The following is a 12,778-nucleotide window of genomic DNA, read 5'->3' on the forward strand; positions in this document are numbered from 1 at the left end:
ACGGCTAGGCTGTTCTGGTGTCATTTCCAGCTAAGGCTGGGACAGCTTCCAGAGTTCAACAGATAAGACATTGTCCATGGGGAAAGCCAATCGCAGCATTCCTGGTGTTCTAACCTATACCCATCACCCGTCTCCTTTCCATGTGGGTGATCGTCAACAAAACTTGTATAGTAAGATTTGGGGGAGGGGGAGGGAGAGGGAGGGGTACCCAACAACGCAACCAGAGCAAGTCATCCAGGAAGAAAGGGTGCAAGCCAACATTAGCCGTATTCGCGGGAGACCCTCTGAATCCAAGGGGCTTCCTTCAAGGGGTCTCCTCTGAGCAGGATTGGGCTGGGTACCACCCAGTGTCCGCTTTGTTATTAGACTGGATAGGATGTTTGTCTCTGTGTGTGTGTGAGAGAGAGAGAGAGAGAGAGAGAGAGAACGCACATCCTCATCCTTCCAACTGTTTGGGGGAAGGCAGCCTGCAGTGCCCCTCTGCTGTTTGCCTTATTGACCACTTTCCAACATTGCAAGGTGAACGCGCGCGTACACACACACACACACACACACACTGCCTTTTCAAACAAGACGGAAAAAAGCAGCCCCGGCTGTGTTTGCGGAAAGCCCCGCTCCATCCATTCCCCTCCCCTTCTGGCAAAAACTACAGCGCACCCATGGCTAGGAAGACAAAAAGGATGCGCTGGGAAGCAAAGAAGCAGGAATATATACAGTATATACAATCCCCTTCCTCCCCCAAATCCCCCATTGCCTGCCCCATGAAAACAGTGGGGGTATGGTTATGATTTTAAGAACTTAAGGAAATATCGCAGGAAGGGGGTCAACTAGTAGTTCCAGAAGCGAGAAAGAGAAGGGGCAATGTTTGCGGAGGGTCCTTCCTCCTGCATCTCCTACCTTGGAAGGGTCCAAGCCGGCCAAGAGAGCCACGAGCAAGAGGTTGAGGATGCTGGCGGAGGGCTGCATGCTGCTCCCGGGGCTGCTGGGCTGCTGCTGCTGCTGCTCTTCCTCTTCTTCCTCTTCTTCTTCTCCTCCTCCTCCTCCCTGCTCAGCCTCTCCTTCATCAGTCACTGCAGGGACCCCTCTCGTCAGTGCCACTTTCTGCACGCCCGCCTGCCACAGCCAGGAGAAGGCGGCAGCGGGAGGCGGCGGCAGCAGCAGCAGCAGCAGCAGCCCGGGGGACGCTCATTCATTCCGCAGGCATCCTTCTCGGAGCGAGGAGGGAGCGCGGCGGCGGGAGGGGGCGCCCAGTCCAGGCGGAGGGAGAGAGATGGAGAGAGCCAGCCGGCGAGAGGGCAGGGGGAAGCGGGCGGGCCGCGTCGCGCACGCCCCGCCACAGCCGCCTCTCCGCCGCCTCCTCCCTCCGCCGTCACAGCGGCCAGCCCACCCTGCCAGGGGGAGAAAGAGGAGGGAGAAGAAAAGTTTGCCGGTCCCCTCCTGACTCCGAAGAGCGCGGAGCCAGGCGGGCGCTGCGCAGGGCTGACCGGCGGATGTGACATCACCGAGCCCTGGGGGCGGGGGTGGGGGTCAGGGAGGCAGCCGGTCAGCGCCAGAGGCCGTGGTTAGGGGGGGGGTGCGCAGAGGGACGGTGTGGGGTGGGCGCTGAGGGGTCAGCCCTGACTTCTTAGCCCACCCACAACCCCTCTGGAGACCTCGAGGTGCCTTCCAACATTTCTCCCATGCAAATAGGGATGTCCTAAGGAAAAGTGGGACGTTCTGGGATCAAGTCAGAAAACGGGATGGCTTATGCGGATCCAGAACTCCCTAGAAAATTGGGACACTCCAACATCTCCCCGATGAAAGTAGGGACGTTCCATTACATTCCCTCCAATCTTTATCCCATGAAAATAGGGATGTCCATATCCACTCTTGCCAATCCTTGCTACAATTTCAGGGTCTCCCTACCATTAGGCAGAACAGAGGGCAGTCATTCCAGGTAGGAGATGCTGCGAAGATGAGGGTAGTAGTGAGATGTTGGATGACAGGTAAATTTAAATGAGGATTAGACACATTCATGCATACCCTCCAACATCTCCCCGATGAAAATAGGGACTTTCCATTCCATTCCCTCCAACATTTTCCTGATGAAAACAGGGACGCCCTATTCCATCTCCTCCAACATTTCTCCCATGAAAATAGGGGTGTCCTATGCTGCTGCTGCTGCTGCTTCTGTTTTATTCATACCCTGCCCATTTGACTGGGTTGCCCCCAGTGGTGTAGCGTGGGTTGTCAGCACCCGGGGCAAGGCAAGTAATTTGCGCCCCCTAACCCATGGATTTGCGCCCCCTAACCCTAACCCCCAGATGTTGCGCCCAGTGCGGCCGGCCCCCCCTGCACCCCCCACACTACACCACTGGTTGCCCCAACCACTCGAGGCAGCTTCCAACATATATAAAAACACAACAAAACATTAAACATTAAAAAACCCCATCCCTATACAGGGCTGCCTTCAAATGTATTCTAAAGTTTGTATAGTTACCTATCTCCTTGGCTGAGGGGTCACATAACTCGATAACCCCCACTATTTCTCCAATGAAAACAGGGGCATCCTCCAACATTTCTCTGATGAAAATAGGGACATTCTAAGGAAAAGCGGGTCATTTCAGGATCAAGTCAGAAAACTGGACGGCTTCTGTAGATCTGGGACTGTCCCTAGAAAATAGGGACACATGTAGGATCTGCTCATCATGTGCAGGGAGAGGGGTCAGTTTCAATCACACTTGTGATTTCAGCAAAAGTGCTGGGCCCCACTAAGTGCTGCCCCCTGAGAGATACGTTTCCTCATGCTCTTTGTTTTCCATATGGATTTCTCGCTCCACAACTGTAACAAGAACAAAATCTGAGGTATTTATTGCTACATACTATCCAGCAAATGCCTTGTTTGGCCCTGAGGTGGTCAACTTTAGTCCCAGGTGTAACATTTCAGACCACATGTGCTTTCTTGGCTGAATCCAGTTCCACAGGGAGAGGAAACAAATATCTCCAAACAAATATCTGGATGGTTTGGGGTGAGGCGCCCACATTTTCTTTGCGGGAAGATTCTTTCTTTCTTGAGGAGTATTCAGTCATTCAGCTATGCTCTGAAGTTGTACAGTCAAGAAACACATCTTCCACCTCAGTGAGAACTAGGCCCTTAGGTACAAGCTGAACAAGTGAAAAGGAAGAGATGGAACTAAGGTATATCAGTATCAGTGAGAAGTGTGGGATAAGGTTATTTATGTTGTCTTCTGTGTCCTGAAATGAATTCATTGAATGTAAGATGGAGCCACAAGAGAGAGATCACTGGTGTCCACAATTTGCCATGCAAAGAATTGCTTAGATAAGTTGGTTATCCACAGCATTCTGCCAAGTGGTGAAATTTCAATGGGTACAAAAGATTTCTGGGGATCCATCCTAGTGTTGACCCTCCTGGTGAGGTTGCACCATGCAGAAGAATCATGTGTATTATTGCAGTGTGAAGGAAAAAATCTCTTCCCACTTGCGATTTCAGCAAAAGCACTGTGCCCTACAAAGTGCTGTCCTGGGTGGATTTTCATGTGGGGTTGCTTGGCTGATAAGCCTCTGTTTACCAGCAAGTTGCAAAGGATTCTGGGCAGTGTTTTAGGGCACAACACTCAGTTCTCTTACCCAACCTGTTGCCCTCCAGATGTTTTGGACTGCAACTGCTATCATCTCCATGACCAATGGTCCAAAACTCACTGTTGTTTCCTAAGCACATGAAACTATTTGCTGACTCTCTGCATTTTAGGGGCTATTCATTTGGTGTGGAAAAACTGTTTCTCTTGAATGCTAGTCTGTCACTGTGTGTCCACTCATTGAGGAATCCCCAATAATTTCATCGAGGACCTCCCCCCCCCCCACTGCTGCCCAACAAATGTGAAAAACATTGATCTAGTTGGAATCTTGGTTTTGTTCTATTATTCAGAAATGGCACTTTTCAAAAAATTGGATATGACAACATCTCCTGGCCAATTTTAAGGTGCTGTCAGCAGGACAAGTAAAATGTTTAGCCCTGGGCATCAGACTGAACACAGAAAACAAATTATCAACTCATGGCTAGTTTTCAAAATTTGATTTTAAAGCTTCAAAACTCTGTTAGTGTTTGGGATATGTGCCCAAATACCTACCATTGAAGAAACCAACTTGTTTAAATTGCATGGGCATATTAAGTAAAAGAAATACAGTGAGTTAAATACAGGGAAGGTTTTTTTAATGTTTGAGGTTTTATTATGCATTTATTATTTTGCTGGGAGCAGCCCAGAGTGGCTGGGGAAACCAAGTCCGATGGGCAGCGTATAAATAATAAAAAACATTGTTTATTATTATTAAATATGAATGAAATGATTCTTTAAAATGAGAATATTATTTAGGCAGCAAAATCTTGTGATTTGTTTCATGAACGTACGTTTTTACCTTCCTAGTCAAATAGGACCATAATGATCAATCCCTGGAAAAATAATAAAACTGGCAAAGGAACAGGGGTCAAGATGTTGTATGATAAAATACAAGTGGGAGATCTAGTGTGCCTTTGGAATCTTAAAGTGGAGAATAACTGCTATTCCCAATGAGATAGGCTGTGAGCAAAGAAGTTCTTCTGAAGGAATGGCGAAATAATGGGCAAGGGGCACAAAAGGAAGACTTTCCAGAGAGGTAGCCATATTTTCTTGCAGGAAAAAATACCACTAGCAGCCCATGTAGCAGGATGGAGCTGTGGAGCTGTTCTCCTGACCTCACTGAAGATTACCTGGATGGGTTTACACAGATGGGGTCAAGACAAGAGTCCAAGAACATCTTGAGGTCACCACCCTGACTGCACCTGACTTAGAGGCATGTGATTTGCCACTGCTGGAAGTACAAAGCTGAACTAAATGGACCCAAATCTTTACTCAGTTGCACCATGCGTGGGATCCACTTAGTGGCTGCAGAATGACATTTGATCCAGCAGATTCCTCTGGTAATGGAAGAGTGGGGAAGCAACTTTCGCTGATTTTCTATTCCTCCCTGCGGCAACCAGTGCCCTCCAAAACTCAGCTCATGAGAGTTTCCACCCAGAAAAGGGTGGAAGGTGGCCTGGGGGTATGCAGTAGAAAAGAGGAATAGGCAGAACTCCACTCCACTCCTCTTCTGTCAGCTCAGAAGCCCTTTCATGAGTGCAGGGGCACCTATTAGATTCTGCACAATTATTACAATCCTACGCAGGAGTGGTTATTTCCCCCACAACAATGTAGTGCTGTGATGGGCAAAGCTTCATTTGATAGTTGAGCTGCAGTTATTAAGAAGAGGGAAGAAAGCAAACTTCCCTACAGGCCAGGAGATGGCAACCCTAGTAAACGGGAATAACTTCTTTGAAACAGCACATAAATCAATTCTTTCAGTTCTCAAATTGGTTAGCATTGCATAAAGCACGCTGTTTAAGCCATAATGGTTGATATTTTACAGCTGGAGTATATACTCCTAGAGATAAACTAAACTATTGTGATGATAATGTATCTGAGACATTATTAGCATTTCAGTGTCAGTAAATAGCTAATCTGGAGAGAAAAAAATTGGCATGGCAGATGCTTATTCTTTTGCCCCCTTGATAGATGGGTGCATTGTGTGGAATTCTGAATGCTGATGTGAGATTACAGCTGTCAAGGCTCATATGAAAGTGTACTTTCTGAAATCAATGTAAGCAAGGGGACGTGAGAAGGAACCTTTGTTCTGTAAGCAGGGAACCATTTCTGGAGAACACCAGCAGATACCTGAACCTAATGGACATATTGGCTGTAGTAAGCATTCCACAAGTAAAATTCTGCATGCAGAACCTCATGTCTCTGCAGCTGCTGCCAGTGGCAAGTCCAATCATCCCATGCTGGCTGAAGATGGAGTGCAACACCTGAGTTCTCCATGCTTGCAGTAATGGGTAGGGGGCAGCTTTCCCCCTCTCCTATCCCTTTCAGCAGGTGTGAGAAATCTGTGGCCCCCCAGAAGCTGCTGAATTACAACTCCCTTTGCTGGGGCTCATGGGTGTTCAGCAACATTTGGAGGGCCAGAGGTTGTCCAGAGACATCCCTCCTCAAACATCCTCCCATCTCCATCAATGAGAAGGGACAAAGCATGTAGGACTTGGTCCAGTAAATGTCCTATAGAAGTGAAGCAATTAGAGACCATCCCCCGGGGCTTCAGCATACCTGCAAATTTTCACACATCCTTTGCTTCTGATTGGATGCTGAACACACACACCCCTCCCATATCCTGGCAAGCAGCTTTAAAAGTGATAGCTTTCATATATGCTTCTGTTTTCAGAGGATCACTGCTACACTAATCTACAAAGAAGTCACAATCCCCTTGCTCATTAATGAAAGCCATCAGAGGGGGTGGCGGGAGAGGGTTGTTTTGTTCTTGTTTTATTGTGTATTATGCATTATGCATTTATTTTTATTTAAGAACTTTCCAAAATTTAAATGCATACAAATTTAAATACCTTTGTCTGTCTAATGTAAGGTTACTAGATGTCCCCGTTACCTGGGGACAGTCCCCGGATTTACAAATAAGTCCACATACAAAATCAATTGAAGTTGAAGTTTGTCCGCGGATTCATTGAAAAAAATCTGGTAATCTTAGTCTAATGCCTCTAGGCTTCCCATCCCATCCCTCCATGGCTTCCCATTTCTTCCTTGTTGTACTGCATATCCTCTTAAACCACTCACTTTCACTTTATTTGTTGTTTAGTTGTTTCGTTGTGTCCGACTCTTCGTGACCCAATGGTCCAGAGCACGCCAGGCACTCCTGTCTTCCACTGCAATATGCAACTGTCCCTTATGGGCATCGAACCTGCAACCTTGATGTTATCTAAACCAACTGAGCTAACCCCTTTGCTCTCTCATTGTGGAAGTGAAGAAGACAGGACAGTAAGTGATATTTTCACCAACTGAGAATAAAGATATGGCGGTGGGATGAGGTGGGAGAGAATCAAGCTTTGATCAGTAAATCTGAAACACACCAGCCTGACTGAAGCCAGCTGCTGGCAGAGTAGGATTGGGAAGTTGTGTGAACCAGCCATTAAAGATTGACTAGCATGTGGCAGCCTGTGAAGTTGTGCGCCAGATTGCTGAGAAACACCAAAGGTCAAATTACATGTCACAATTAGCAAGCTGTGTTTTTTAAAAAAACACACCCTGCACTTAAACAGTGTAGACCATTATTTTGAAGAAAAAGAAGCTATGGGCTCCAATCCAGAATGGGCATTTGGAACTCACACCAGCAGGACAGGAAACTTGAGAAGTCAGCAATAGGCTAGTAGTAGCATCAGCATCAGATGAAGCTAAGCTCTACCATGATGAACAAGCTTAGGATCTTTTTCTGGGACCAGAAAGAAGAAAGTTTGTTGAACTGCGTGAAGCATTTTAAGGACTGAACTGCATTGCCTGCTACTTGAGTGCAGTGGCGTAGAGTGGGGGGTGCAGGGGGGGCCGGCCGCATCGGGCGCAACATCTGGGCGGGGCGCGCTCGCACTCGCAGCTCTCTGCCCCTACCTGGCTCACTCACTCTCTCTCACTGCAGTGCTGGCTGTGCGAATCCGATCCGAGCCGCCGGGTCGCCGCCCACTGTGGAGGGGAGGGTGCCAGGCGTGCGGTGCGGTGCGGAGAGAGAGCGAGGGACTATCTGGGGGAGGGACAGTGCAGCACGGGGGGGGGCGCAAATTACTTGCCTTGCCCCGGGTTAGGGGGCGCAAATTACTTGCCTTGCCCCGGGTGCTGACAACCCACGCTACGCCACTGCTTGAGTGCAATGTGTTACTTTGTTTCTTCGTAACATTTATTTTTTCTAACCAGCATTTAAGACTGTTCTGCAGTAAAGCTTTGAAACTCATTCTTCTGGCGTGAAACTCTTTTATTTCTACACAAGATCCAGATCAGCGATTCTGCCGAAGGCCATCTGTCATGGATGCTTTAGCTGAGATTCCTGCATTGCAGGGGCCTGGATTAGATGACCCCTGGCGTCCCTTCCAATTCCATGATTCTGTGAAATGGGTCCATTTCCCAGGCATAAGATCCAGCTGCATGACAAATCCCAGGGCTGCTGCCACGCTGCAGCTTCTTGTAAGCTGCTCGGCAGACAACGAGAAAAGTTCTTCAATAATGCCAAAAAGGAAACACAATAAATGGAATATTCATCATCTGAGACAACACATCTTGCTCAAATTGCCAATACATTGTTGAGCAGGGGTAATCGATGCATGTTTATGGATGTTAGGCACTGCCTTTTACTATGACATCATAAAAAGAAAACGAGGATACATTGACAGGGAAAGTGGATTTCTCTGTGATTTGTGTTTCACACCAGACTCATTTGATTGAGGAAACAATGCAGTAACGTGTGGCTTTATTCTAGCTCTGCTAATTGACCAGAAAAAAATCGGGCTCATCCTCTTTTGGTGCTTTTTAACCACAGTTTGATTGGCAGAAATCTGCGGTATGTGAAGCAATGTTACATTAAGTCAGATCACTGGTCTATGAGGCATAAGATTTCCTCCCCACTATGACTGACAGTGACTGTCTAAGGGTTCAGGCAGGGAGATTTTCCCCAGCATGTCTCCTTGTGATCCTTTTAGGCAGCCATGTCAAGGACCGAACCTGATATCAATATTTAAAGCCTATGCTTTGCCACAGAGTAGCAGCTTCTCTCTGTGAGACTTTGCACAGCATAGAGGTAAGCATCATCTCCTCATGTCTGAAGATCAAGCTCCTGTTAGAATCAGAGGAGCAAAGGAGAGGTGAAAAAGTTGACATCCTATTTAATGAAGTCTCCACAAATGACAGGAAGGAGGGATTATACCAGGGGTAGGCAACCTAAGGCCCAGGGGCTGGATGCGGCCCAATCACCTTCTCAATCTACCCCATGGACAGTCTGGGAATCAGCATGTTTTTACATGAGTAGAATGTGTGCTTTTATTTAAAATCTCTGTGTTATTTGTGGGGCATAGGAATTCGTTCATCCCGCCCCCCCAAAAAAAATATAGTCCGGCCCCCCACAAGGTCTGAGGGACTGTGGACTGGCCCCCTGCTGAAAAAGTTTGCTGACCCCTGGATTATACTTTTCTTCCTGTTTAAACATGAGAGAGAGAGATTATAATTTAAGAAACTCTTTAGGTTTCGAATGTGCCTGAAATCTAAATGTTCCCATCAGGTTTAAAATAAACATGACAATGTGCTATTAAGGCAACTGAAATAAATATAATATAAGACAGGGGCAGAAGCAGTAGGTAGTCTTTTCAAACAGCACATGCTCTATTATAGTAAGGCAAAAAATAACTGTAATAGCGGCAAAACCAAGAAGTCTGACAAAATGAAGCATATTGTCATTTTAAAAACCACCAACTTAGAGGCTCCATTCCAAAGATCCATAGGAGTTCGAACAAACACAGTTATGACCAGATAATACTGAAAATAAATTAAAATTAACTCATATAATTATGTTAGTGTATCAAAAGTATACATAGCTATATTGTGGTTAAGTTATTATTCTGCCACTCAACCTGAGGCTCTGATTTTTTAAAAAAAGAAAGAAAGAAGAAGAAACTCTATTTCTAGAATGAGGAGGAACCTTGTCAGTGAACAGGATATTTGTTTGAATCCTCCACAAAACACAAAAAAGCAAAAATAGAAATGTAGAACTTTTTCAGGAATTGTGTGCAAGGATTTACCTACCTTTACATGCCCCAATCTCTTAATGAACTCTGAACTTCTCATTCTAGATTATATCATCACAAAAAATAATAATTTAAAAAAGACTTGAGTATTATAATTAATAACTACCCACCGTTCACCCCAATGTCCCAGGGTGGGTTATACAATTAAAACACAATATTAAAAACAACTTGCAATCACAGAAATAAGTGCTATATGACATCTCAATGGAAACCCAGTTTCATTTTGGATCCATTGACATTTTCAAGTCATCTTCAAGGGCAGCCCCACATAGCAGGGGTGAACTGAGGCACTTCAGCACCTGAGGTGAAATGCTCCACTGCCGCCCCCTGCGAGGGCAGTGCAAATTCTGTAAAGGGTCTCTCCCACTGGAGGGGGGGGATCTCCTTTCTGGATCTGCCTTCCCCTATATAATCCAGAAGTCTGATTTAATTCCTCATTTAGTCCACGAGGCACCAGAGTCTTCAGGGGGGAGGAGATCCAGAAGAGTTCTCTTCTCAACTTTGCTTCCGGTTGTTTTCCAGATCCCATTATTTCCTCAACAGCCCACAATTTTAAATCCTTTTATGTATGCCCAGAATTCACAAAGTGTTTCACTACAGGGGCAGGAAGTCTCTTGTTTCTTTTTATGTTTGCATATTCTCTTCTTTAATTTTTCTAGTAGTCATGCCAACACGCATGAGATTACTTGGGCAATGTGCCACATATATTCCTCCTTTGCTATTGCTGTTATAAACATTTTCCAGGACATACTTCCTTTTTACCAACCTGACTGAGCAAGTCCTTAAGCTTCGCGCAATTCATACACGCGCTACATTGCTTACAGGGAAAATTACCTTTGGCTTTCTTGAACAGAGCCAAATGGGTTGTTACAACCTTAGTTTTTCTTAAGTTACTGTGCACTAGAAGGTCCCTCAAATTCTGAGCATGTTTAAATACCAACAGGCTTCTTCTCACACCTAGGGAAATCTGCTAGTAGACCCCAATATTTTAATCTCACTTGCTGAATCTGCCAATTGAACCCATCAAACACTGAGGGTGCCATCTTTCTACAGTAGTTTCAATTGTCTTACTCCTGTAGGGTTTCAGCAAGAAACCCTATCTTTAAACAAAGCCTGTTTAAGAACCCTTGTTTCTGCAATTGTGTTTTTTTTTAATCATTTGGCTTGTTTGTGGAAGCCCAGCAGATCACTCCTTAATCGAGACCGCAGTATCTCAGGGACTGCCTCTTTCCATGTGAACTTACCTGGACCCAGCAATCATCTTCAGAGGCCCTTCTTCATGTGCCTCCTCCATGAGAAGTCCAGAAAGTAGCAACACAAGCAAGGGCCTTTTCTGTGGAAGCTCTCAATTTGTGGAATATCCACTCCTGGGAGTTCTGCCTGGTGCCTTCATTATACACCTTTAAGTGCCCAGCAAAAACAATCCTCTTCAACCAGGTCTTTGGTTGCTGTGGAAGGAGGGATTATTGGGTTGTCTATGTTTTTGTTGTGTATCCTGTTTCCCCCCCCTATTGTGATTTAGTCCTGTTGAATCACCCTGAGATTTATGGGTATAGGATGGAATACAAAATTAAACAAACTTACTTACTTGCCAGTGTGGTTGAAATCTCCTTGTGTAAAGTGAGAATGAACACAAATGGCCAGAGCATAATGTAAGAACACAGGAAGAGTTTCTTATCGTCCTTTTTCATTTCAAGCTTTACAGAGAAAGGCTGTAGAACACAGCCTCTTGGAGAATGGCGTTGTCCCGAGTGAGTCTCCACCTCCCCATATCATTCATCATTCTCATCATCTCCTTTACAGGTGCTGCTACATGCCCTCTGTCTTTGAGCTCTTTGCTCTCCTACTTTTAAGGCTCGCCGGGTTCTGGGAGATGGAGGGTCTGGAATGCTTTCTAATGATGTGTCGGCCGGGTGTTGCTCTGGCTCTCCCATGATTTCCCAGCTTTCCCCCTCATCTGCCTCTGAGCTGCTACCTCCTTCAAACCCCTGTTGTCAAGCTATACTGTCTTCCTCTTCCTCCTCCCTGGAAGGGTCAGGATGAGGAGGCGGTCTCCACCATTCCTCCTTTGCCCAGTCCCTGACAATGCCCCTCTATCTGGCCTTCCCTAGGCCACAGCCCTCCCTGGCCCTGTTTTGTACCCGGAGTGTTTGTGCCTGACTGGAATGTGTCTTTGAACTCTGATAATGCCTCTTGCTTACCTGGAGAGAGGAAAGAGGAATGTGTGTGTGTGTGTGTGTGTGTGTGTGTGTGTGTAGAAACAGGCTTGTTGTACAAAGGTAAAATTAACTTCCATTGCTCTTCTCACTTCTGTTTCTGACGCCACTCACTATTTGCCTGTGGCCCTCAAAAGGCTGTCCAGAATTTGTCTTCCTAGCTAGCTGGAAAAGGGTCCCCATCTCTGTTTTTCGGAATGGTCAACATATTTTCTGCTGCTCCTGGAATAAATATTTCAGTTCATTTTGAAAGTTAATAATGGGCAGAGTAGCCATGTTGTATTTTGAATCAAGTAATGAATAAACCACTGCTTCCTTTTCCTTCTGAATTCATTGCTCTCTTTTCTTCATAAATTCATGATGTTCTTCCTCTGTGTCCTTAAAAAAAAAAGCGCTGCAGAAATTACTACAGGCAGACAAATATTCTGAGGCACATTTCCATTTGTATAAAGTAGTCATATATATTTAAGCAGCCAGATTCAGAATGAATCCTTCATCCAAGCTGAAAAAGCAATAAGCTTCCTCGACGTTGCTGGCTGTTTCTTAATTGGCAATTCAATATTTGTTCACATCATTATTGATTCAGCCATTCATTACTTTATTTTTAAAATCCCATACGGCATTTCATATTTGACACATGATGGGAATGGTGTGAGAAATCAACAAAATGGAGTACTGTCACATAAAATACTAAATTATTACATACCACCGTGATGAAGTGTAAGGGTTGACTAACAGTGCATTCCTATATGTATACACTTAGAAGTAAGCCCAAATGAGTTCACTGGGACTTACTCCCAGGAAAATGATTATGGGCCAACAGCCTTGAGCACACAAATGCCACGAGATAATTGACTAATCTGCTCAT

The 12,778-nt window shown here is 45.6% G+C and overlaps 1 protein-coding gene across 1 annotated transcript in view; it reads right to left on the reverse strand.

Annotated features, from left to right (window-relative positions):
• OLFM3 (olfactomedin 3) overlaps positions 1-1,462 on the reverse strand; it is a 176,236-nt gene extending 174,774 nt beyond the window's left edge. The window contains exon 1 of the mRNA XM_083445220.1: positions 898-1,462. Coding sequence (XP_083301346.1) covers positions 898-966 — 69 coding nt within the window. The 5' untranslated portion in view covers positions 967-1,462. The remainder of the gene's footprint in view (positions 1-897) is intronic.
• Positions 1,463-12,778: the final 11,316 nt, after the last annotated feature.

This window comes from Podarcis tiliguerta (assembly GCF_965153285.1).
Source record: "Podarcis tiliguerta genome assembly, chromosome: 6".
NCBI lineage: Eukaryota > Metazoa > Chordata > Lepidosauria > Squamata > Lacertidae > Podarcis > Podarcis tiliguerta.